Source organism: Euprymna scolopes, chromosome 25 (genome assembly GCF_053919585.1).
Source record: "Euprymna scolopes isolate OS-2025 chromosome 25, ASM5391958v1, whole genome shotgun sequence".
In the NCBI taxonomy this organism is placed as follows: Eukaryota; Metazoa; Mollusca; class Cephalopoda; order Sepiida; family Sepiolidae; genus Euprymna; species Euprymna scolopes.
In genome coordinates, this window is record NC_136506.1 from 93,820,134 (window position 1) to 93,847,302 (window position 27,169).

General features: G+C 35.2%; 1 protein-coding gene across 3 annotated transcripts in view; it reads right to left on the reverse strand.

Annotated features, from left to right (window-relative positions):
* Positions 1-5,399, reverse strand: part of LOC145247518 (organic cation transporter protein-like) — a 139,891-nt gene extending 134,492 nt beyond the window's left edge. The window contains exon 1 of one of the 3 annotated variants that reach the window (XM_080109334.1): positions 4,966-5,399. In XM_080109334.1, coding sequence (XP_079965460.1) covers positions 4,966-5,108 — 143 coding nt within the window. In that variant the 5' untranslated portion in view covers positions 5,109-5,399. Of the gene's footprint in view, positions 1-3,999; positions 4,166-4,965 lie in introns of those variants that run through there. The other 2 variants (XM_080109337.1, XM_080109336.1) reach the window with 2 other exon arrangements.
* Between the last annotated feature and the right edge of the window lie 21,770 nt (positions 5,400-27,169).

Consider the following 27,169-nt stretch of genomic DNA (forward strand, 5'->3'; position numbering starts at 1 on the left):
CATTTTGTTTTGTTTTTTGTTGAAATTTTTATATTTCAATTTCTTGTGCACGGTTTGAAAATGTTCCTCCTCGTGGTCGACAAGTTTGTTTTTTAGAGAAAAATTATTTTTCATGCATGCTGCGGATTTGTGTGGAAGAGTTTAGTTTACACCGCATGTTTCGTTAAAAAAGATTTATTTCATTTTAAAATAACAGGGTTATCATCGTTTGTTGCGGGCCAGGATATAAATATGCTAACTCGCTACAAAAGAAAATAATGAAACGAATAGAAAGAAGGAAACAAAACTCAATTGCTGGATGAAATAAATATGTCGTTTATTTTCTATCGAAAATAAATGGTTTAGGTTGAACAAGTGTTCATTCAGTCGTTGATGACTACACGCGTAGAAAAGAAAGGAATGAAGCAGAGGACGAGAAATGGCAGTCCCGCATGTAGAAAGGGAGAGAGAGAGAGAGAGAGAGAGAGAGAGAGAGAGAGAGAGAGAGAGAGAGAGTGTGTGTGTGTGTTAGCCTCAGCAAAGCCGCGCGCACATGGTGGTACTCTTTCACGTGGAAAAGTCTTCAAGCCAAGAGCTGTGGACGCGAACTTGCCTGGTTGAGGAATCAAGGCAAAAAGGGAAGAAAAAGGGAAGTTGAATGATGTTGTTGACTTTTATATCGGGGTGAGTGTTCTGACTGCACATGTCTGGAATTCCTTTCAGGGGAAGTGACGTTTCCCATGTGTGCGTACATGTGCGCGTATGTGTGCGTACATGTGTGTACGTTAACGTGTGTGTGTATGCACGTGAATATGAGTGTAGTATGTATGAAGATGTGTATATGCGTGCGTGTGTGTGCGTATGTGCATGTGGGAGTGCATATGTGAGGAAAACATGTTCGAACAAAACCGAGAATTTTCCTTCTCAAATGACATAACGTCAACCATCGCTTGTATTTTTATAGTTTTACTCATATATATATATATATATATATATATATATATATATATATATATATATACTAGCAAAAACAAAATATATATATACTAGCAAAAACAAAAACAAAAAAAACGTAAATGTTTGAAAATAAACAAGCAACAAAACGTAAATATTTGGAAAAAATGAAACTCTCTCTTTCTTCCAGATTACCATATATATATATATATATATATATATATATTAATCTGGAAGAAAGAGAGAGTTTCATTTTTTCCAAATAATCTGGAAGAAAGAGAGAGTTTCATTTTTTCCAAATAATCTGGAAGAAAGAGAGAGTTTCATTTTTTCCAAACATTTACGTTTTGTTGCTTGTTTATTTTCAAACATTTACGTTTTTTTTTTTTACGTTTCTACGAGAACATCCTTTAAGGAATACTCAAGAAAACACATATCACTTAGAGGTAAAATGTTATCAACAATTGCATCCATTATGTGGTTTGGCAAGGGTTAATTGGCGGCAAAGATCGTAATAGATTTCACATGTTTACAAAATAAAAAAATTGAAATAAAAACTATATTTGAAAAAAAAATAACAACAACAAAAAATATGTTTGCAAAAAAAAAAAGGGAAAAACGTAAAGGTATTTGGAAAAACAAAAAAAGAATCGTAAATGTTTCCAAAACAAACAGCAAAAAAAAAAAATATGAAAACGGAAAAAAACGTAAATGTTTGAAAATAAACAAGCAACAAAACGTAAATATATATATATATATATATATATATATATATATATATATATTAGCAAAAGTACCCGTCGTTGACTGGGTTCAAAAACAGCCTATAGAAAATGGACTCTGATTTATGAAAGTATGATAGGTTATGAAAAGGAAGGGTTGTAAACAGTGGCGGCTCGTGCATGGAACTGTGGGACTGCAGCACCCCCAAGTTATTTCTACACTATATTAATGAAAAAATTAAACATAATACGTTTGTTTGTTGTTGTTGTTGTTGTTTATTATTATTATTATTATTATTATTATTATTATTATTATTATTATTATTATTATTATTATTCTATGTGTACATTATAAAATCATTAACTTTAATGTCGGTATCTCCAAATTCATATAATAACAAAAATAAAACTTGCTTGGAGCTGTTAAATTCACAGTTACACTTTCTTAATGAAATTCTCTTGTACGAATGCGCGAATTAGACGCTTTAGGCAGCCGATGAAAGCTGCGTGAAGAACTGTCTGGGCGCAGTTCCGTGTCGTGAAATTCGTTATTTGCTTAGAGTGTGCGCCTGTATAAATATGATAACATCGTTATTGAAAAAAAAAAAAAAAGGAGGTTTACTTATATTTTTTAAAATTATTTTTAAAATCTGCACATAACGTGTTCTTGTACATAAAATATTGTGCTATTTTTTTTTAAATACGCACACTTTTAGCGTTGGGATTTAAGTCGGTAGCAGACGGAAATATATAATATGCAGAAATTGTTTATTTTTATTTATTAAAAGTATTCGGGAATTTAGCAGTGAAGCTAACACGCGGCCAAGAGTAAAAACCAAATATACAATAAATAAATTTTACCATAAAAATAAAGTTACTTTTCCATCTACCTGCCTTTTTGTTTGTTTCTTTAAAGTAGTTTTAAATGCTATTTATTTTGCAACAACTAAACTTTACAAAAACAACTGTTTACATTTTTTCCTAGAAGCAAAAAAGCGAAGAAACAGTTTATGTTGAAAATATATGTTAGTTAGAAATCTTTTTAGCGTGTATGTTTTAGATATAAAAAAAATTAGCATTTATTTGCCTCCGACAAGGACAATGTTAGAAGTTTTACACTTTGAAAAATGGATTTTTTACACAAGATTTTTTAATTAAAATGTGTTTGTAAGTAAAAAAAAAAAAACACAGTTTTTTTTAAAAATAATTATGCATTTTTAAACTTTACATTGAATTTGTTAGTAGATGGGTCAGATAATACGCATTAAAAAAAAGTAATTAGAAATCCTTCTGGACTGAGACAATTTTAATTTTTGTTTTTTGGGGAAGAAAGCTACATTAAAATTCGATGTTTTATAATGCTTATATATGACATCCTATTTTCTTATAATAACTCTCCACTTTATGTCGATCGTTACCGGCATGGGAAGGTCAGTAAATAGCCAAATTTGTTCTTTTTATATAAAAAGCAAGTTGTTAAAAGATTTGTAAATAAAATTTTGTATCTTTAAATATTTTTGTTTGTTTGCTCACTATATAAAAATGTAAACTTTTTTATTTTGCATTTTATTTACAAATACGGTTTGTTATGAATACATCTTTAAAAATAAATTTTGTAAATAAAACTGTTATTAAATAAAACGCTATTTTCAAATAGTAAACTCCTAAATTAACACTCGTAGGGAGGCAGATAAATTTCAAAGTTTTTCTTTTTTGTTTTTATAAAAAATAAATTATTTTTAAAAATGTTTTTCGTTTGTTTGCAAAAAAAAAAAAAAAAAAAAAAAAACCCGCAAACTTTTATTTAATCTGAAAAGGAATAAATATATATATTATTTTTATTCTGTAAAGTGTACATAATTTTAAAAAATCTTTTTAATAAAAAAGTTTTTGCGTATTATCCATTTCTGATTGATTATTTGTCTTTGTTATATATTTGAATATTTATTTGAATGTTTGTTTATTATTTGATTAAATATTTATTTATATATTCGAATTCCTTTACACGATATTAAAAAAATACATAAAAGTTTTGAAGCAGCACCCCCACTAATCTCAGGCACGAGCCGCCACTGGTTGTAAATTTGGGTTGAATTTTGAGGTATCAAAACCAAAGCAAAATATGATGAAAGTAAAAATAAAATAGATAAACCCCATAATTTATTATACTATACCTGTTCACACTGAAACACTTATCACAATATTCTGTGAATCTATATTAAAAAACCTTGTTAAACTTTGTGACATATTTCCATTCTATGGAGGTCGGGTGCGAACGAACACCCCATAATTTTATTATACCATATTTCTTCAAACTGAAACATAATTATTAAAGTATACTTACGCAGATAGATATGAAAAGTCTTTATTAAAGTTAGTGCCTATTTCCATTCTATGGAGGCCAGGCGCGAACGCAGAAAAACACTTGTAAACGTTTTTTTTTTTAATTTTTAATTTTTTTTATATCCATACTTTGTGGATCAGGTGCGAACTCAGACCCCACAATTTTCATGAACCAGTGGTTCATTGAAACACTGTTCTGCCAGATCAAACATCCTGTGTCTCGATACATCTATTATATGTAATCAGTTTTTTAAAATAGTCAACCATATAGGAGCCTATTCGTGACCAGATAGACAGACAAACAGACACACACACATACACATTGAGCTTTATATATATATATATATATATATATATATATATATATATATATATATATATATATATATATATATATATATATATATAGTGGATAATTATATTTTAAAAATTATATTTTAAAAACATGGCGCTCGCTATGTGGGGCTACCAAGTTGGTTAAAAGGAAAATTATTCCCAACTCGCATTTAGGTAAAAATGCACTTTCGTAAGTAATTGAATTCATTCAAAACGTGTCGTATCGCAAAAACAAAAACAAATAACATCTCTCTCTCTCTCTCTCTCTCTCTCTCTCTCTCTCTCTCTCTCTCTCTCTCTCTCTCTATATATATATATATATATATATATATATATATATATATATATATATATATATATAGTAGAAAATAATTTTATATATATATATATAGTAGAAAATAATTATATATATATATATATATATATATATATATATATAGTAGAAAATAATTATATATATATATATATATATATATATAGTAGAAAATAATTATATATATATATATATATATATATATATATATATATATATATATATATATATATATATATATATATATATATAATGCTATCTCTAATCTGATGCCCCATCCTCGCCTCTATTAACGACGAGCTAAACATTAGTACTTACCTATGTTCTATTTCTGGTACAATAAAAACAAAACTGCCGATCTGTAGTCCATCGAACACTGGGATCGCATACAATAAAGACAGAATAAGTTTTTGGTACAATCCACAACCGCCAACATTTTCAATTAGTTCTTCATATTTCATTTTCAAAATGGTTGTCTCTTCAACATCCAAAACAAAAGAAAAAAAAAAGAAGATAAATAAAAAATTATGTCCTATTTTTTTTTTTTTTTTAAGTTTAGCGTGCTTTGTGCGTATCACATTACTCAAACAGCAGCGTCGTAATTCGTGAAAGTTTTCACAAGCAAATCGAAACAAATGAATTATTTGTACTTTTTCATCCGAGAAATTTATTCACAGCTAAATAGCTATCAATGTCATCGTGTGCGACATAAGTGAAGGTTGATGCTCTTTGTTTTCGGCGTGTGAGGGAGGGGGAACAGTTTAGAATTTTTTTTTTTTTTTTTTTTTTTTTACAAAGGAGTCACCACCTATGAAGGCCCGGAGGCCACTCGAGGATAAAGGTAAATGGATATACATTAGTCAACAGGATTATAGCGCAGTAATAGGTGTATCAGAAATTTGGAGGAATTTTTGACACCCCTAACAAAAAACTGCGAATAAAATATTAAAAACAGAAAACTCGTAATTTCTCATTTTAAAGTGGGTTATTTATTTTCTCTATGGAATATACTTCCAAAATAAACTATTAAACTTTTTTTAAACAATAGTAGAAATATTATTTTTTATTTAAAAAAAAACAGTGTTTACAAAGTGCCGGCGTGCCTTCAGGCAGCCATTTTTTTACGTAATAAAATAAATTGAATTTTACGAGTTAAATATTTTTCAATTTTTAAACTTTAAAAATCTATCAAAATTTTTCTATTGGTTCAAATTTTACGATATTTTCAGGGTTAATGTGAAATTGTATGCTCTTTCCAATAAACCAAATATAATATTTTAGACAAACGTTTTTTGTTTTTTTTTCAAATTCACCCTCCCCCCATTTTGAAATGTCTATTAAAATTTTAATAATTAATTTATGTACCAAAGTTTTATATATCACAAATTGAAGATAACAAACAAAAAAAGAATAATTTTTTGGAAATTTAACTGTAAAGTCCAAAGTGTAAAACCTTTTTTAAAAAAAAAAATACGTTGATTTTTTTTTAAATGAAAGCACATGTTATGCTTATATCGTCAAGTAAATACCAGACGCTGACGGCAATTTTTTCTATTTCATTCAATGTTTTCTTTTTTTAGATATTAAAAAAAAATAAAAATTCAGTCTATAAAGAAATATTAAAATATATCAATCGTGTATTTTTTTTTAAATCGATGAAGTGGATTTTTTGTTTCAGGGGAAAAACTTATAAGTGAATGTGCGTTTCTTTTTAACTGCGGAGGACAAAAAATACTAATTTTGGTTAACACACGCAATAAAAAATAAGACATCATTTATGTTACTTGGACGAATCCATATTTGATAAATTTCATATTAGCAGCAGCAGCTCTTTCAGCTTGCTACAAAACACGTTACGAAAATGCGATTTTCTACGACCCTCGCTTTAAAAAATCCTTTTATTTAAAAAATACATGGAATTTAAAATATAAATATGGATAAATTCTTAACAATGAAGAATGGAACTATCCATTTAATAGTATTTTTTTTAAGTAAGTGATTTTTTGGCATACATATATTTATAAGCATGTTAAAATATGTTGATTTTCTTTATATATTTTTTTAAAGAAAACCGCTTTAAAAAAACAAATATTGCATAATTTGCTATTAAACATGTTATTCTTTTAAAATTTGATCTTTGCTCCTTTAATTGAAAAAAAAATGGGGGTTGAATTATATTTTTCAGGTAGTTATCTATTGTTTATAATATATACAAGTAATAAGTGAAAACATTAATATATACAAGTAATAAGTGAAAACATTAATATATACAAGTAATAAGTGAAAACATTAATATATACAAGTAATAAGTATAGAGATAGATATACATTAATATATTGTAATAATTAGTAATAAATAGTGATATTTACAACTAGAAATAAAAATAGGTTTAAGGCTCCTAAAATTCGTACTAGAATTGTCTGTAAGGACCCATGGCGCAGTGGTTAGAGTACTGAGAAAAATCAATTATAAAAGTGATGTTCTCCTGAACATTGAAGGTTCAATCCTCAGTGTGGGCGACCAAAAAAAATACATTTGTGAATTACTTAGAACCTCTATCAAGCACGCTACCCCCATGACGTAAATTCCATCCAAATTCCTGAGTTCGACAGAAGCATTCTCGAGTTTGACAAGATACACCTGAAGAAGGTCGGAGGTTAAATAATTGATTTTGAAAAAAATGATTAATAATTGATTTTGAAAAAAATGATTAATTATTGATTTTGAAAAAATGATTAATAATTGATTTTGAAAAAATGATTAATAATTGATTTTGAAAAAATGATTAATAATTGATTTTGAAAAAAATGATTAATAATTGATTTTGAAAAAATGATTAATAATTGATTTTGAAAAAAATGATTAATAATTGATTTTGAAAAAATGATTGATAATTGATTTTGAAAAAATTGATTAATAATTGACTTTGAAAAAAATGATTAATAATTGATTTTGAAAAAATGATTAATAATTGATTTTGAAAAAAATGATTAATAATTGATTTTGAAAAAAATGATTAATAATTGATTTTGAAAAAAAATGAGTAATAATTGATTTTGAAAAAATGATTAATAATTGATTTTGAAAAAAATGATTAATAATTGACTTTGAAAAAAAAGATTTTTATTTTTTATTTATTATTTTTTTTACTCACATTCATCTCTAAGAAGGCATATCGCCACTTGGATGTGAGGGGCTACTATTTGGGACCATGCATAGGAAAGATAAGCAAGATGTTGGTTTACATTACATTTAAGCTTCTGCATGTCAGTACAGCTAGGGAAGTAAGAAGCAGAAAGAAAATTCCAAAGTCTAGCTGTTCAAAGGAGAAAGCTTTATGGCATTTAGGGAACTCGACAGTGAAGGGGTGAGATTTTGTTGCTGAGTGGGCTTGTTGAAAATATGTATGTCGAGGAGACACAAGTTCAACGAGTTCAAATGACAAAAAAGATATTTTTATGATGTTCATTTTTTATGAAATGAATATGTTTTTTTTAAATAAAGATATTTTATCTAAGCTTCTTCTAAAATATATTCTTTATAATGTTAGTAAAAGTTCAGATAACAATCTACATATAACCAGGACTTTATAACACTTCTGGTCATCCATACTGACTCGAAAGGCCTCATGGAAGTGGAAGGGCGTATCTTCAGTTTAACCATAGATACTATACTTTTAATTATTCATTTGCAAAAAACATTTTTAAAAAATTACATTTTAAATAAAAATGGGTGTCGTTGTCCATCCTTTATCAATATACCTAAAAAACGTTTGTGAATTTTTGAGATGAGGATTTGTATTATTATTCATCGGACTACTGTTCTCATCTTGAGTGTGATTTTCACAACTTTTTTTTTTTTTCAAAGAAAGCAAATTTCAAAAATATTTCCCTTTCGCTGGGAGTCGGTCTGTCACCTATAAAAAGGGCACTGTGCACCAAAACCAGTCAGTTGAAGCCAGTCAGCATGTTATAATAATACCAGTGACTCAGTCACGGTCTGACGTAAAAAAAACAACATAGTTTTGGGCACATCACTCACCTAAATTTTCCACATGGAAGTATCAGATCAGCGAGAATTAATATTTTCCCTTCTTGCTTTTTTTTTTTTGTCTCTCATTAACGTCCGAATCAGACAGGATTAACAATACTGAACTAATATCACGGATTTTAATACCATTAAGAAAAGACAAGAAATAAATATTTTATATCAGAAAAACATTTTGTGTGCTTTGCACTTGAAGCTTATGAATCTTCCTGGAATAATTACCAAAGAAAACAAATATATATAACTTTGTATTGCATCAGAGATATTCGTGGAACTGATTAAAATAACAAACTTTATTTTCCTTTATATTGAAAAAAAAAGAAACATTTAATCTGCAAAAATGACATTCTGCCTCAGTCAAAGAAAGAGTTCTCTCCCTTGCTCTTTATTGCTAATTTTAATCTAAACCTTATCAGACTGTTTCAAATATATATATATATATATATATATATATAGTCCTAGTGACCATACAACCAGTTACAAACATTACCTTTATGCCAGGACACTTCTCTTAAGAACATTTATTATTTTATTGCTTGTATGTTGCATCGGCACACACGTTAAAATATATCAACAATAAAACATGGTTCATGATTTCTTTCTATTGTTAAATGAAAGTCATATATTAAACTTTTAAAATCGTCTTTGCCTTAATGCTGATTTTGACAATCTTTTTATTTTTTGTTAGGGGTTGGGAAAAATTTACCTATGCTCACATCACGACTGATACCAGGCATCGGTGAATATCGACCAAATCCTCTACAAAGTGGTGACACCCGCCGTTCGAAAGGTCCTCTACAAGTGGTGATGCCTCGCCAAAATCCAGCGGAACATGCAGCAAATAATAAACAAATGTTATGAAGGATTCGCACATTACAAATCGATGACACTTATGTGGTTTAGCGGCTTATCTTTCCCTCGCGTGAACAATTGATCGGTGCCTCTCAACTCTACCAGATTTCATACGCATCAGATTTGCAATGCTTTTCTTCCTCAAATTGACAATTCTTCTTAACGGTATCCGGGTGGATTACTCAAACACAAAAAACAAAAAAACCTTTCTATTCGTGTCCCCTACAAACTGGTGGCTCCTCGTCAGAATTCGGCAGAACACGCATTAAACATGTAAAGACTCAATTTATACTCTTGCCATTATGCTGATGACTACAAAAGCAACAGGCAGACCTTACACTGGTAACCATTTCTTTCCCCATGCAACGACATTGGCAGACCAGAACACTTGCGTTACACCAAACGAAAACGCCAGTTTCATCGAAGTTGACAAGTTTTCCATTGTTGAAAATCCCGCCTTTTTGGATATAGATGCTCTCCACGTGTCTCATAAAATTTCTCATTACAAGTTTCATAAGAAGAAAATTAAAAAAAAAACGACCAGACACAGAAAATAAAAAGGAAAATGAACAGAATCGATTTTTTTTTCCAAGTATCAATAAATCAACCATGCGTATCCATGAATTTCCTTACCAAATAATGACACTGGTCTCTCAAAATCATCGATTTTTCCAAATAATTGCTCAAATTGAAAATTACACAACTCAATTTTCCTACGAATCGAACGTCGGCGACAGCCAAATAGCTCCAAAAACGCACATGGTCCTCTTACGGATTGACAGTCATGTAGCCAACATGTTGGAACACATGGCAACTGACAGAATTCTACTTACATTGCCAGCGGTTATTACCAATGCCCCCTTAACGCAATATTTTCCATAGAGCTCGCGACACAATGAAGAGAATTACTCTCACCTCCTCGAAACAACCAAGCACAAAGCCCCACTCTCCCCAATGGTTTACTTCTACTTGCGCAACTGCCATTGCTCAAAGGCAGCATGCATACCACAGATTTAACCAACATAAGTTCAGTTTAAACAGACAGAAGTATATAGCAGCTAGAAATAACGTTAAGAAGGAAATAGCGACAGCTAAGAGAGAATTTACTGAAACCACTAAAAAACGCATCGAAGCACAAAAATTAGGAATTCGTGACTTCTGGAAAATCTACAACAGTGTAATAAATAATGGGCAATCAACAATTCCCCCACTAACCAAGAATCACTAGGTTGTTTGCTCAGCAACCGACAAGGCTAATATGCTTGCCAGCCGGTTTGCCTCCAACTCCACACTGGACCCTTCCAACCACCCCTGCCTGACTTTCCTTTGGGGACAGACGCCATGCTAGACGATCTAAAAATCACCCCTGCTCAGGTGCATGCTATCATAAAAAACCTTGACACCTCAAAAGCATGTGGACCTGATCTCATCCCAGCTGTGCTATTAAAAAAGTGCGCCGCTGAAGTAGCTCCAGTTCTCTCCAAACTCTACAATAAATGCCTTAATGAATCATGCTTTCGGGGCTGTTGGAAAATTGCGTCTATGGTACCAGTATTCAAGAATTCTGGCGAAAGAACTGATTCATCAAATTATCGCCCCATTAGACTCCTCCCATTTTCGCCAAAATATTTGAGACCATAATTAACCATGCTCTAGTCCATCACCTTACAGATGCTAAACTTCTGACTGACAAACAATATGGATTTAGACAAGCCCATTCCACCACAGACATCCTCACTGTAATCTCTGAACGTATATACCATTCACTGGACAAAGCGAGGGAGTGCAGAGCAGTAGTTCTGGATATATCTAAGGCTTTTGACAGGGTATGGCATGAGGGTCTCCTCAGGAAAATTAAATCATACGGTATCACTGGTAGAATACTTCACATAATTAAATCCTTCTTAGATAAGAGAAAAATCCAGGTTGTCCTCGACGGTCGTACATCTAAACAATATGATATAAATGCGGGAGTGCCTCAGGGGTCTATCCTTGGACCTCTATTGTTCCTAATATTTATTAATGACCTCCCCGACAAAACTACCTCTGAGATGGGTATATATGCTGATGACACCACACTCTATAACAGGCATGACAGGAAAACAAATTAACACACAACTAAAAAAAATGGCAAAAACACTAGAGGATGACCTCCGATTTGTAGTGGAATGGGGACAAAAATGGATGGTCACATTCAATGCTGCCAAGACTAAACTGGTTTCCTTCAATGATTACAAGAAACCTTCTCTGCCACCAATAGCAATGGCCAGTGACTCCCTATCTGACAGTACATCTTTCAAACTGCTTGGCCTAACGTTCACAGGAAACATGAGTTGGAACAATTACATTGAAAACATTGCCAGGGCCGCTGCGAAGAAGGTAGGTTCTCTCTACCGTGCTAGAAAACTACTGACACCTGAAAGTATCCTGTACCTTTATAAGGCCACCATTCGCCCATGTATGGAGTATTGCTGTCACATTTGGGCTGATGCATTTGCTGCTAGTCTCTCGCTCCTAGACAAGGTTCAAAAGAGAGTCGCCAATTTGATAGGCCCTGAACTGGCATCTAAGCTTCAGTCTCTGTCCCATCGACGAAATGTTGCATCCCTCTGTCTGTTCTACAAGTATTTTAATGGTGAATGTTCTGACGAACTGCAGACACTTGTGCCCCCACGATGTAAATACCCCCAACAAACCCGACAAGCAGCTAAATCCCACCCCTTCACAGTTGAGATCCCTAGATGTAAGAGAGCCTTTTACTCCAGTAGTTTCTTCCCCAGAACCGCTAGACTCTGGAATTCCATTCCAGGTCCCTGCTTCCCCAACTATACTGACATGCAGAAGTTCAAGTGTAACGTGAGCCGACATCTTGCTGCCCAAATCCCAACATAGTGCCCCATTAGTTGCTGCCCCTGATAGTAGCCCCTACACCAAAGTGGTAATTTGCCTTGTTTGAGGTGAAAATGTAAAAAAAAAAAAAAAGATACTGTCATTTTTCCCACATGCGGACATTAATCGCACCCACCAGGCCAACATGCTCGACACTTCAGAATGAGCTCGTCATCCTTCACCTCGGATTCTTAAATAATCTTGATACGTTTTTCATGCATGCATAAGCACAAGTACATTGCATTTCTTCCACAATGCCAATACACTACATGTATGCATATACGATGCCATTCAAGTCATCGATACCGCTGATCTTAAACAGATCGCAGTCAAACCAAGGAACGACAAGGAATTGTTATCTACGACATTCTGACTTTGCTCAACTCAATGGTATTCTCTCCAATACAAGCATCCAATACACCTCGCTACAAACGCAGCTCGCTTCTTTTGATATTGCACCAATTATCTCTCCAGGCAACCTCAACGCAAGTTGGTGATGTCACTCTTCTTTTTGAATGCCATCAACAAGTTATACCTTTCAGACACGGTCGGCTACTACACATAACAATGCAATACTACGACTTTAAACAAATCCGGCAGTCCCCTTAACTTTCGCAAACAAAAAAATATTTTAAGGTGTTTATTTTTTGTTTAGTTTCACACTTTGAAATGCTTTTTATTTGAATTTTTTTTAATCAAAAACCGTTAAAAAAAAAAAACGTACCTAAAGCAATATATTTCTGAAATAGTTTTGTTTCATTTGCTAGAGGAATTGTTGCAAATGACCATTAAAATTTGCTTTAATTGTTGAAGTCGGAAAAAAAAATCTTGATAGAAAATGAACTCACTTGTTTATTTAAATCTTGTTTCAAAAAATCATGTTAGGAATTATTTTAAGACAAGATAGCAATTATCTAGCATGATCGATGCTCTCCGTTGAAGGCAAGAATTGAAACAATCACAAACAACAAATGCTGATAAAATTCAAGGAAAACTTTATTAGTACACAGGATAATGTTTTCAAAATAGTGCGCGCCATCTTTGCGGCCAAGTTAGGAGCGAGTAGTTCGCTTCTAATGAAGCTATAGTAAGTCCTTTTGCAGTCTGCAACATTGTCGAAGTCTGCTACAGGTGAAGTATGAGGTTAGCCGTTTTCCCTAGGACCTCATGGCCCCAAAAAGTGGGTTGCAACACACACTGGCTGCATATCAAATAAGGAAGGTGTAGAGTTCAATGTAATAATCAAAGAAGAAAGCACTCACGCGTGTGTGTATTGTGCGGTCAGACAACTTACCTTCGGATGGGATCTAAGATAAAGAGAAATTAAAGATGGCAGCCATGGATTTATAAGGTGTAGTCTCGTGGAATCTCATGCGATCTCATCTTCCACTGCACACATATGCAAATGGAATGGGGTCAGTTTTCTAATAAAATGCCTGTTGGCAGAGGCAGTAGGAAGAACACGTGCTGGAAGTTGAGAGAGGAAGTCGACAGTGACGAATTCTAGCTGAACTTTTGCTTATTTTATTTAGGTTATTTTGTTTTGCTGTTTACCAGCCCATTTAACTGCAAGCTATATCGGCGTAATGGGGGACAAGTTCGACCTTAAATTAATACCAGAATTCGACGGCTTGACCCCAGTACTTGACTGGGTGGAGTAGGTGGAACTACATTGCCTGTTGTCTAGTGTGAAGTGGTTCCTCTATGTCTGTCTGGCAGGGTTTTCGTGATAAATGAACAGCTTAGTCCTGAGGAAAAACAGGATTATGAAAGGATAAAGGCGGCATTATACAAGGCATTTGCTATCGACCCCGCCACTGCTTGGGAGCAATTTGAGGTAAGAACCTTGCATCCTGGCGAAACTGTCAACATTTATTTGGCCTAGCTGACGAAGTTGATGGTGTTGTTTGGTGGGCTGCCTGAGTGGGCCTTGGCATGCAAATTTTTGGCAGGGCTCCCAACTGGAGCAAAGCAACTCCTGCAGACTAGCTCAAGCATAGCTTCATTGTCCCTTAACGATCTGGTAGACCAGGCCAGGACCATAATGAAGAATACTTATGAGATGAGAGAACTGGTAGTCGCTGCTGCACAGCCTGCATCAAGTGATGATAGACCTGTGTGGTGAAGTCATGTGTTATAGGTGAAATGGCCAGGGCCACATTGCAAGGAACTGCCAGTGGCGACTGACAGCTATTTGCTGCTACCGCTGTAATAAGACTGGTCATATAGCCCGGGATTGTTCGGGAAATGGGGTCGCGGACAAGGTGCCAGCGTCGACCTCTTCCCCAAACAGAAATTAGCTGAGGCACTTCCAACCATTTAGGTCTATGTCAATGAGACATTGTGCTCAGCACTCCTTGACTCTGGGTGCTCTCGCACCATACTGAGTGCGGACCTCTACCACACTTGGAAGAAGAAGACTACTAGAGTAACCACCCTCAGTGGAGTGATGCAGACATGTTGCAGGGTCAGCGCTGTGAACATTCGCACTAAAACTGGAAATTCAGCTAACATCGAAGTGCTGGTAGTACTCGAGAAACCGCTCAGCTTTGACCTGCTCCTAGGCTATGATGCTATCAGAGCCCTAGGTGGTGCTCACATAATGCAGACGGAAGCGATGCAGTTTCAGGAGAAGGTTCCAGTGTGTGCTGCTTTGAAGATTGATCAGCCAGACTTTATTGTCGAATTTGATCAGCAGCAGAAAACTTGGATAGCCACGTGGAAGTGGTCAGAAAACCAGGAACCAACCAAACTGCGAAATGAGGTAACAGAGTACCATGTGCCCGACCAAATGAGTCCTGCATATGAAGAGGAACTTTGTGATTGGATCAAGGATGGCTGGTTAATTCCCTACCCCTATGAGAAACTTGAGAGGCCTGATTCCGCTGATGGCGGTCACTCAGCACAACAAAGCAAAGCTGAGGCCAGTGATGGACTATCGTGAACTGAATACACATGTTGATACATTCACAGCAGATGCTGACATTTGTGCCAGCAAGTTACGAGAGTGGCGCCAGCAGGGTTCCAATGTGTCCCTGCTGAATCTAAGAAAAGCATACCTGCAAGTCCAAATTAGTGAAACAATGTGGCCATTTCAGATGGTAGTGTTTGCTGGCAGGCGGTAATGCCTTACCAGACAAGGCTTTGGGCTGAACGTGGCACCCCAAATAATGAAGACCATCATTAATGCTGTGTTGTGACAGAAAGAAACAATAAAAGATAGGACATCGGTGTACCTTGATGACATATATGTCAACGAAGACATTGTGTCATCATCACGTGTGAGGGCCAAACTGGCTGAGTTTGGTTTGACGTGCAAGGACCCAGAATGTTTGGAGAATGGTGTCCATGTCTTGGGCCTGAACGTTCAACAGGAGCGAGGGACTTTGAAATAGAAGCACGGAACTGCAGTTCCTGAAGTGCCCGATGTCTTCACAAGGTGAGCAGTATTTTCCCTGTGTGGAAAACTTGTGGGGCATCTACCAGTGTGTCGATGGACTCGTGAGGTAACAGGTATCATAAAAAGGAGGGCAAGCGCAGTCACCAAAGGCTGGGATGATGAAACAGCCGACGATCTGTTGGTTTGCATGGTGAAGGAGACCATCGCAAGGGTAAAGCAGGATGCCCCCACCAAAGGAGACTGGTGCGTGTAGGGGGACAAACTGAATGTGTTGGTGGATGCAAGCTCTCTGGCAATTAGTGTGCTGTTGCAGAAGAATGGTGCTGCGATTGAGGATGCCTGCTGGTTGTGACCGGTGAATGACGCTGCTCATATTAACCTGGCAGAACTCAATGCGGTGATAAAAGGTATCAACCTGGCACTCCAGTGGTAAGTCAGGAAATTACGCATACACAGATTCACTATGCGTGTACCACTGGATATCAGACACACTGACAAGCAAGACCAGGGTGCACACTAAGGCAGCCAGTGAGATGCTGATCAGATGGAGGTTGGAGACCGTAAAAAAGCTGGTAACAGAGTACAACCTGTCTGTGGATGCTGTACTGGTCATTTCAAATTGAAACCTTGCTGATAGGCTCACTTGGGTGCCACAGAGATGGTATGACACCATGAAGAAGAAAGCCGAGCTAGTACCATTATGTGCTGCCTCTATTGAGGTGGCGGATGAAATCAGGAAGATAAACCACCTCAGTCGACACCCCGGAGTGAGACGAACATGTTATTTTGTGCAGTTGTCCAATCCGTCGGTGTCCAAAAGTGCAGTGAAAGTGGTAGTCAAGGAATGCCAAACATGCCAGTCAATCGACCCCGTCCCAGCCAGATGGCGAAAAGGTCAGCTGGGAGTAAACACGACTTGGAGCCGACTGGGTATCAACATAACCCACTACGGCAGCCAGCACTTTCTCACCCTGATCAATTGTGGACCGACAAGGTTTGAAATCTGGCACCCGTTAATAAGACAGGATTCCTCCAGTGTCATCCGTGAATTGGAGTCCATATTTTATGAAAGGGGGCCACCTGAAGAGATCTTCACAGACAATGACACGGCCTTCTGCAGTGGGGAGTTCAGACGTTTCATAGACAAGTGGGGGATCCAGCTCAGACACAGATGTGCATATGTACCATGTGGCTACGGCATAGCAGAGCGGTGCCATCGAAGCTTGAAGAGGACCGCAGCAAGAAAACAATGCACAATCGCAGAGGTGGTCCATAGATATAATCCAACTCCAAAGGATGGCCTGACTGCTGTAAGCGCACCCACCAATGCGATCCATTGCTATCGAGTGCACATCAAGGACATTGGCGCCCGTCTGCCTCATCGGCATGAAACCCGAAGGCCATATGAGTTAGGGGACACTGTTTGGGTGAAGCCTCCCAATAATCGATGCACCAACAGCTTTCAAAGAAGGCGAATCACTGGCATCATCAGTGAGCAAGCCGTACTAGTCGATGGTACCCCACGCCATGTGAAGGATATCCGGCCTGCCCTGAGTACGAACCAGTTGGTGAGTAGCAGTAATGGTGAATCATCCAACAATGACCTGTGGATCCGTCCTATTCCCTGCGATGGTACAACTGCGAACCCCAACACTGACGCTGATAGTTCTAGCACCCCTTCTCAAGCTCCAATGAAAATGAAGAAGTGCAGCCTGATGGTATGACTGTACGCCCTAACGCTGATGCTAATGGTCTGGAGACGGGGGGGGGTAGAGTTGAATGTAATAATCAAAGAAGAAAGCGCCCGTGTGTGTGTGTATCGTGCGGTCAGACAACTTACCTTCAGATGGAATCTGAGATAAAGAGAAATTAAAGATGGCAGCCATGGATTTATAAAATGTACTCTCATGGAATCTCACGCGATCTCATCTTCCACTGCACGCATATGCAAATGGAATGGAGTCAGTTTTCTAATAAAATGCCTGTTGGCAGAGGCAGTGGGAGAACACGTGCTGGAAGTTGAGAGAGGAAGTTGACAGTGACGAATTATAGCTGAACTTTTGCTTATTTTATTTGGGTTATTTTGTTTTGCTGTTTACCAGCCCATTTAACTGCAGAAAGTTCATAATAATCCGTAATGTAGTTGAAGACATATTGTCTTATAAGAGAATCTGACACCCAGGCAATTACAAATGTTCTTCTCTTCGTCCATGGCTGAGAACAGAAGTCAAGAAGGCACTATTGTTAGCGCCAAGTCTCCTTATTAGAGACATGATAAAAAAATGAGTCCTTTTTGCTGCAGGTCTGGAAGGAAGTAGAGATCGGAAAAAAGAAACATAATTTTGCGCCAAAGGTACGTGTCATATCCGGTAAAACCTGATCAATGAAATCGATCAACACAATGGCAGTTAGGGCATGTATGATGATTGAATAATTTTTTACAAGAAATTTTTTTAATAAATTATTTTGTTCTTCAATTATAGTAAAAAAAAAATGACTTTTTAAAATACTGATAATAAAATAAATGATTAAAAAATTGAAAAATACATTCTTTACAATATACTCTACACCCAACCAGGAACTTATAACACTTCTGGACATCCATACTGACTCGAGAGGTTCCAGTCAAAATTAGAGAGGCGTCTTCTCAGTTTTTTTTTTTTTTTTTTTTTTTTTAATCATCATCATCATCATCATCATCACCATCATCATCATCATCATCATCCCCCTTCTTCTTCTTCTTCTTCTTCTTCTTCTTCTTCTTCTTCTTCTTAAAGACTAGCGATAACGCTTCTCGGCGATTCCTTTCTGACTTGTCTACCTTGGCTGTTTTTTTTTTTTTTTTTTTTTTTTTTTTTTTTTTTTTTTCAGGTGTACTGCTGAGCAGCAGTGCTGCCTGCTATACTTCAACTTTTCTGCCTTTGATCAGTGAAGGGGAAATCTTTCTATACTGGGGCATTTTTATTTCCATTACCCAGAGTGATAAGATGGATTTTTCCCATATTAAATTCGACCTCGTCTCTAAGTTAATGAAAACATGACTAGTTTAAATGCAAGGGGCATTATTCTGATTGTATGCGTACTAAAGATAATTAAGATCTAAGAAGTTACTTCCCTTGAAATTCTCTTTTTATTATTAGTTTTATTATTTTTTTTAAATTACCACATGTAGATGTTACAATCAGGTTTCAATACAAACATTTTCTGTAAAAATAGCTTTTAACTATAAATAACTTTCTACTCGATGAATTTTCGTAATTTTTGGATGTATTACTATTTTTGGCATTATTAAGTACGTAATGTTGTTTTTTGCTTTAAACAACAGATTAAAACAAAAACAAAAAAAAACAAAACTTTATTCTATCTTAACAAACACCCAAAGTTTTATAACACGTTAAAGCTTACATGGTTTTATTATTACGGTTATAAAACTTTGGGTGCTTCTACACTTTATCGCTGAAATCGGCGACGCCATTTTATTTCACACACCTGCTGTCCAAATACAAGGAAGAAATTAGTATTTTAAAGTATGGCCGAAGTTAGAAATAAATAACAAAAAAATTAAACTTCCGGAAAGAAATATGAAAAAATAAAGAAAGTGAAAGAGAACATATATCCATAATTGTTTAATTGGAAATATTTCGAGTTAATTAATGAACACAGTAAAGTTTTTCATAAAACATGTTTTCGGACGCTTTTTTTTTTTTTTTTTTTTATATACAAGCTCATTGTGCAGGGGGAGACAACTCCGTTTTACTAAGAGATTCGTTCATTTTTTCATCTCATCATTTAGGACGCTACTACGGACGATATTTTTATTAAATCAAACTAAACAAACAGAAAGCTGCGACGAATTTTTCTTTTTTTATCTAACAAAATTGATAACATTAATGATACAAAATGTTAGGTACGAGCAAAATGAATGCCGATGCTCAAAATGTATTTTGACCTCTCCCTTTACTTAAAAAAAATCACCAAAAATCAGGAAATTAACCAATTTTAATGAAATTTTCAGTATTTATCAAATGATGATCGCGGAATATAATGAACTAATTATTTTCATTTAAATCCGAGTGGAAATGTATTATTTTGTTTAAACAAAAAATACCTTTACTAAAGTTATGGTTTTCAGTAGTAAATCAAAAATGCAAGACTTTATTTTTGCTTTTTTTATATAAATAAAGTTGCGTAATTTGTAACAATAACAACTACTAACACCCGAAAGTATCCTGTACCTCTATAAGGCCACCATTCGCCCATGTATGGAGTATTGCTGTCACATCTCGGCTGGTGCATCTGCTGCTAGTCTCTCGCTCCTTGACAAGGTTCAAAAGAGAGTCGCAAACCTGATAGGCCCTGAACTGGCATCTAAGCTTCAGCCCCTGTCCCATCGACGAAATGTTGCATCCCTCTGCCTTTTCTACAAGTATTTTAGTGGTGAATGCTCTGACGAACTGCAATCACTTGTGCCCCCACGACGTGAGCACCCTCGACAAACCCGACAGGCTGCTAAATCCTACCCCCACACTGTAGAGATCCCTAGATGTAAAAGATCTTTTTACTCCAATAGTTTCTTCCCCAGAACCGCTAGACTCTGGAATTCCATTCCAGGTCCCTGCTTCCCCAACAGTACTGACGTGCAGAAGTTCAAGTGTAACGTGAACCGACATCTTGCCGCCCAAATCCCTACATAGTACCCCAGTAGTTGTTGCCCCTGATAGTAGCCCCTACACCAAAGTGGCAATTTGCCTTGTTTGGAGTGAAAATGTAATAAAAAAAAAAAATTTAAAAAAATAAAAATAAAATAAAATATTTTTTACGGGAACATTACGAAAAAAAAAGCCCCTAAATCCGTATTAATGAATTCTATATAACTCGAAGAAAAAGGATTTTCTCAAACTACCGATATTACCATTGAATTAAGCATTGCTTATCTAATATTTTCACACACAAAAATTATAATTGCAAAAAATATTTCTACTTTTTTTTTTTAAATTACAGGTTTCGCATAAGTTTTATATGCAAGATTTTAATAATTTCCTTGCTCACAAGAATGTGAAATTTTCGGTGAACATATTTTTTATATATATTGAACAATAATTTTTTGAAAAATTAATTTAAAAATAGGAACATAGAAAAATAATTAAATTAAAAAATGAAAAAATTAATACAAACATTTAAAAAAGGAATGTACGAATGCGCGACTGGGGGAAAAAAAAGAACTTCCTCCCTTTTAATTACATGACGTCATTTTCACAGTCTTTCGACTGCCTGAAATTTTGGGCCTTCATAATTTTCGTGTTTACAAAATTTTAGTTTGTTGCATTTTGCGAACACCAGATCATTCGGTTTTGGGCTAATTAATTTATGTTTTGTGCAAACAAGGTGTTTTTTTATTTTTATTTAATTTAATATCTTAGGACTTTACTTTACTAATTATCTTTGAAATAGACACATATATTTATCTTTTAAAGGATTTTTTACAATGAATTTATTTAAATTCAAAATTTTGCTGAATTGGGTAGCTCGCCATGAAAACATTTTCATAACTTTTTTTTACACGTGTACAAATATTTTTTTCCTTTTGGAAATTAAGTTTAGTCTTTAATCTTTCAAATACAATCAAAAAGTAGTCAGAAACTTAGAAAAAAATTATGATAAATCGGCTTTCAAAACTATGTCCCCCATTTTTGTCCGCCCATTTTTGCTCATACCTACAAAATGTAGTCTTTGTGCGACTATTAAGAGAATCGTTTTTAAAGACTAATTTTTTTATAGGACCTCACCATAATATTTACTTTTTAATAAAAATGTAGTTGGAAAAAAAAACAACTAGAAAAAGTTGCTGCAACTTTATTTTTCAATGTTTTCATCTAATGAAAATATCGTTGGTTTTAGCGTTGTAAATTGTGATATGAAAACAGAAACGATTCTCTTAATAGTCGCATAAAGACTAGGTTTTGTATTATTAAGGTTAGCAACTTTGTTAGATTAAAAACAAAAAAAAAACGCTGCATTTTTTTTTTTTTTTAATGTTTTGACATAATAAAAATATCGTTGGTTTTAGCATCCTAAATTATGAGATGAAAAAATAATACCTCTACAACTATCGTTGCATTTTCATTTTTTGTAATGTAGTCGAAAAAAAAACTGTTACATGAAAACAAAAACGATTCTCTTAATTCTGGGGTACGTCGTAAAAATTTACCAAAAGTAATATTTCAAGTTGCGTTTTCTTAAATGAAAAAAAAAAAAAAAAATAGTCGGAAGAAAAAAAGAAATTCATCGAGGTTGTGTTGGTTTTAGCATCTCTAATTCCAGTATGACAAAAAAAAAAAAAAAAAATGAACAAATCTCTTAGCAAAATGGTATATCTTCCCCAGCACAATGCCGTACTCTGCAAAAGAGCCCACTTGCTTCTGGAAGCAATCTTCGTCAAACTTTGCCTTTTAAGCAGGAGAATCTCACGGTATGCAAATCAGTTATCAACATAAAATCTTTACGCATGCAGTCATGTATCTTACATTGATGGAAAATGGCTGCCAGACATCATGTATGATTTGAATTGGATAAATCTTTATTTACTTTCGGCAGCCGCATAATTCTTACTTCCCTTATTTTGTACTTACATTTCATGAGCGGTGCTTCTGACAAAGGCGGAACAATTGCTGTTGGAATTTATCTATATGACACAGTAAGTTTTTGACCTTAAAGTAATATTTTCTTTTAGCTCTTTATATCAAGTGTCTTCATGTCTTGTCTGGAGCGATTTCCATAAAAAGAATTCATGGTGAGTTCCAAATAAAAACTTTTAATTGCCATATTATGATTATAAACACACATTTACAAGATTATTACTCGAAACTGTTGCTACTTTTTTTTACTTAGGATTCACCACTTATCAAGGCCCGAAAGCCACTCGAGAATAAAGGTTAATGAATGTAAGGTGGTAGTGTGGTAATCGTTAATTGTGTGAATTGGATAGAATTTGATTATTTATGGAGACGGCTCAACAAGAACTTGGATTTGAAGGTTATCATGTTGTATTACACCCAGGAAGCAGGCCAGCAGCACAGTGTTCCACAGATGGGCAGTTCTGGGAAAAAAGATTTGCTCATGGAATCTGCGTTTAAATTTAGACACAGATAGAGAGTGGGGGAAATCGTTTATAGTAGTTGTAGCTAGTTCAGTTGAGCACTTGCCATGAAAATAACAATAGAGTAGAAACAGGCTGCAGCATTTCTTCTATGAGAAAGGGAAAGAGAAAAGGGCATCACTTACTAGGTTTCAAAGACAGTTTTGAACTCTATCAGGGCTGGATAGGGCGCACCAAGCAGCTCCTGATTATATGTGGCAACATTACTCCATTTTAGGGCATAACTGGCTCTTATACAGATAGAGGATTGCATCAGCAGTGAGATACCTTCTGGAGTGGTAGAGTGATCCAACCATTTTTCTTAAACGAATATATCCATTTTGCGGGTCAAAGCAGGCTTTATGCCCTGTCTGAAGCATTTTCCACACAAAAAATTATCATTAGACTCCTTCTAAAACATATGACCACACAGGTGCCAGTGTGGGGTCATCTGCTTCAATCTGGTGGTCCTCTGTAGTGGGACAGATACTTCCTGACCAAATTGTTTGACGAGCTGAGATCTGAATCCAGACCTGCTGAATGAAAAGCCTTAGCAATAATCGGTCCTATTTCTTTCTTGATTTCAATGGGAGTGTCACTTCTGCTTTCGGTGGAGCTTGGTTTTTGCCATTCATATCTTTCTCACAATGTGTTATCACCATTATCGACATTAGTTGGGTGCACGTCTTTCATGTATCAAGAGATGCTAGCAACAACAATTGATTGCAGACAAGTAATCCTGGTAACACAACCTGTTTCCAAAATTTTGACATGCACTGTTTCACCCAGACTGTGTCCCCATCTCTGTCCCAGTTTGGTGTGCTTTCATAATCAAGATCAGATACATCAACTCCTTTTATTTGATGTATTTATTTTTCCCCCACAGTGTGAAATGTGACACAAGGGTTGAAAAATAGGATTGAAAAGTCAGCGCCCAAAAAGGAGGGGTACTCTGACCTTGCAAATGATGTCTCGGCAGCCCCATTGGCATTCTCCAGTAAGGAGCGCCTCAGATAATTAGCAATAACTAACCCCTTTTCAAAGAGAAAATGCAAAGCCTGGGAGGGTGGAACTCCTAGAACTGCACAGGACCAGCATTATACTGCAATCAACAGTGAAAGAGTCATTACAAGATTGGTCTAGACTGACTTGGGAGCCCAAAGGAAAAAATCCTCAGCAAAGTTTCAACTTTTTCATTTGATATGAATGCAGTATGTTAGTGGTAAAAAAGAGACGGATACATTATTCTTAGGGGTGATGCGGAATGAGTATACAGCTTACATGATAAGGCAATTCTTCCATGCAACAATTTGTTTTATTGCCTATCGACAACTCTTCGCTATTCCATGATCGCAAATAATAGCCACTATTTATTAACTGTCTTTCGGAAGCAGCAAGTTTATCGCTTGTTGTTTGTTTACTTGCCTCCCCGCGAGGACAGAGTTAGAAAAAAGGTCGAATCTTAAAATAGGGAAAAACCAAGTCCCCAAAACGGGGCATCGTCGGGTTAGTAACAAAAGTGAAATATATACTAGTCATGAGGGATTTCTCCTTCACTATCCGAAACCAAAAAAAGTGAAAAATGAAGTGCAGCACCAGAACAGACACTACACTTTGATCCTGGTCTTAATCGGATGCTTGAGTCATCCACAAACTTTCTCAATTGTTGACTGCACAAGGCAGTGTCATTGTCGGATGTTTGAGGGTGGTGGCGGTGGTTGGCACGTTCAAAACCACTTCCTTCAAGTGCTGGATCATATGCATAGTTTTTTTTTTGGGGGGGGGGGGTAACTGTAGCCCAAATCTGTGTGCAGCTGCAATCGACTGATGTCAAAAAATGGTAACCATTGCAGTGCATGATGCAGATTTCACGTTTCACGCACACTAAGTTATCCTTTCTACATTTGCATAGGAGTTGGGTCTACAAACGGATGTTCCTTACGATTCCAAATGATGGACTCACCGCAGCTAACACGTGAGGATTGGAAACAAGGGGTGGAATTGATTTGTGCATTCATTTCTTTGCGGACTGTTATCCTCATCTTCGTAGTTGTTGTTGTTGTTTCATTACGTTTCGGTCAACTCATCCTCTGGCCTTCTTCAGTTGGTTAGCCACGACAGGATAAGAATACTGAGTCTTGTAACTGTATCCCCAGTAATCACTACTTACTTTGTTAATTAGTCTGTTATATACGTACACAACGTATATATACATAGATACCTAAACATGGCCCGTTAATTAAGAATATATAGTATATGATTTAGTACATGACAATACAACAGTGCTAGCAAACAATAGTGACAATGCTTTGTGGTTGTTGATGATTTAAAAATTTAAAACGATATACGGAGCAGATAAACTGATTGAACAGTTAAAAATGATTTGTCATTTCTATTTAAAGAAAAGATTCAACTTTAATGTTGGGTTATTTCCCTTGAACTGTTTATTTTATTAGTATTAGAATTGCTTCCCTTGTATTTTTACTTGTGACTATAAAGTTTTAAAAAAAAATCTTGAATCTTTTTTTATTTTTCGAGGAAAATATGTGCTAGGTCATCATCCACTAAGTTATATCCGGTACATATTTTCCTTTTTTAAATTGAAGTAAATGTTAATTTCTTTATTTACTTACCTCCAGCCAGAGCAGAGTTAGACACAATGTCGGTTTTTGTAATGTGGAGAAAATCTAGCTCCCCAAAAAGGCACTTTTTGTTGAGAGAAAAATTTAGAAGAAAAGATAAAATATAATACCAGAACAGATGCTGGACTTTAAATTATTTATTTGGAAAAAATATAAAATTTGCAATTTAAATTTCGAAAAACTTAGGCACAAGGACATCAAAAGTATGGGGAAAATCGCAGTCATTGTTTATTATAGCACTGAAGCATTGTAGTCATTGTAATACCATATTTACTCCCAGGGTGGGGCATCCTCCTTAAAATCCCTAATATGTTGAAAAATTATATATATATATATATATATATATATATATATATATATATATATATATATATATATATATATATTAGTGTTGGATAAATTAATCGCAATCAGAATCGAGAATCAGAATAATCAGGACTTTTGGGGGTATCAGAAATCGGTATTGGAATCAGAAAAAATTGTGCCTATTTTCCGATGCCAAAAACGATTCCTTGAGTTATCATTTTATTTGATTTTCTTTAAAACAAAATCTTCGATTGCTGGTAATAATAATAAAATAATAAATATTTATTGATTTTAAATTACCAATAAAACTAAAATCTATAGATCACCCCCACCACACAAATGTATTTTTACGTTTGAAAAACATATCAGCACGTTTAATGCTCTTATTCCATCAGCCATGATTGGGTAAAAATCCGAAGCAATTCACAATTGTATTCTTAGTATTACCCGCAATTGATGATCGAACCTTCAACCTCCAGAAAAGTGTTACTTACTACTGAATTTTACGTAGTACTTTATTCATTACACCACATGATTTTTTTCCAACATGACCTCCCACAGCACCAAAGCCAGCCTGACTGCTGCCATCCAGCAAATATTCGCCGAACTCCTGCCTGTCATTGTGGAAAAGGCATGCTCTCAGTTTCAGACCCGTATCGAGGCGGTGATTGAGGCTGAATGCAGCTACATTGAACAGATGTAAGCTCTTTACATAATCAAGTCATTTGAATTGGTTTTTTCAATAAAAGTTTTAAAATAAAGTTGTAGTGTTGTTTTCTTTAGGGGGGACAAATTTATCGTTCCCCCATGTATACAGAAAGTCGACAACTTCATTAGATTATTAATTAGGATGCAAGTGCATTCTTCAAGTGAAGTATCTAAGGTCAGCTGATCCCGTGCCTCATCAGTGGGTGCTTCCATGATCAGACTCATTACGTCCAGACTCATGATCTGGTTGGAACGAATGGGAGCATTGTTGATTATTTCCACAAATTGAGCCGAATTCTTGACATACGATAGAGATTTGTCTATGATTGGGGTGATTATATCTCTCAGGAATCGGTTCAATATGGACGGAATGCTGAACCCTGGGCATTGACAATGAGCTTCAATTTATGATCCTCTTTTGCAAAACTTTCACAACAAGCACTCGTCTAGCAATAACCACTAAAAACAATCACCCCTGACTCTTTATCTATGCCCAAATCTAAATACAAATTCCATGGCGATGTTTCGGAATAGAGACAGCAT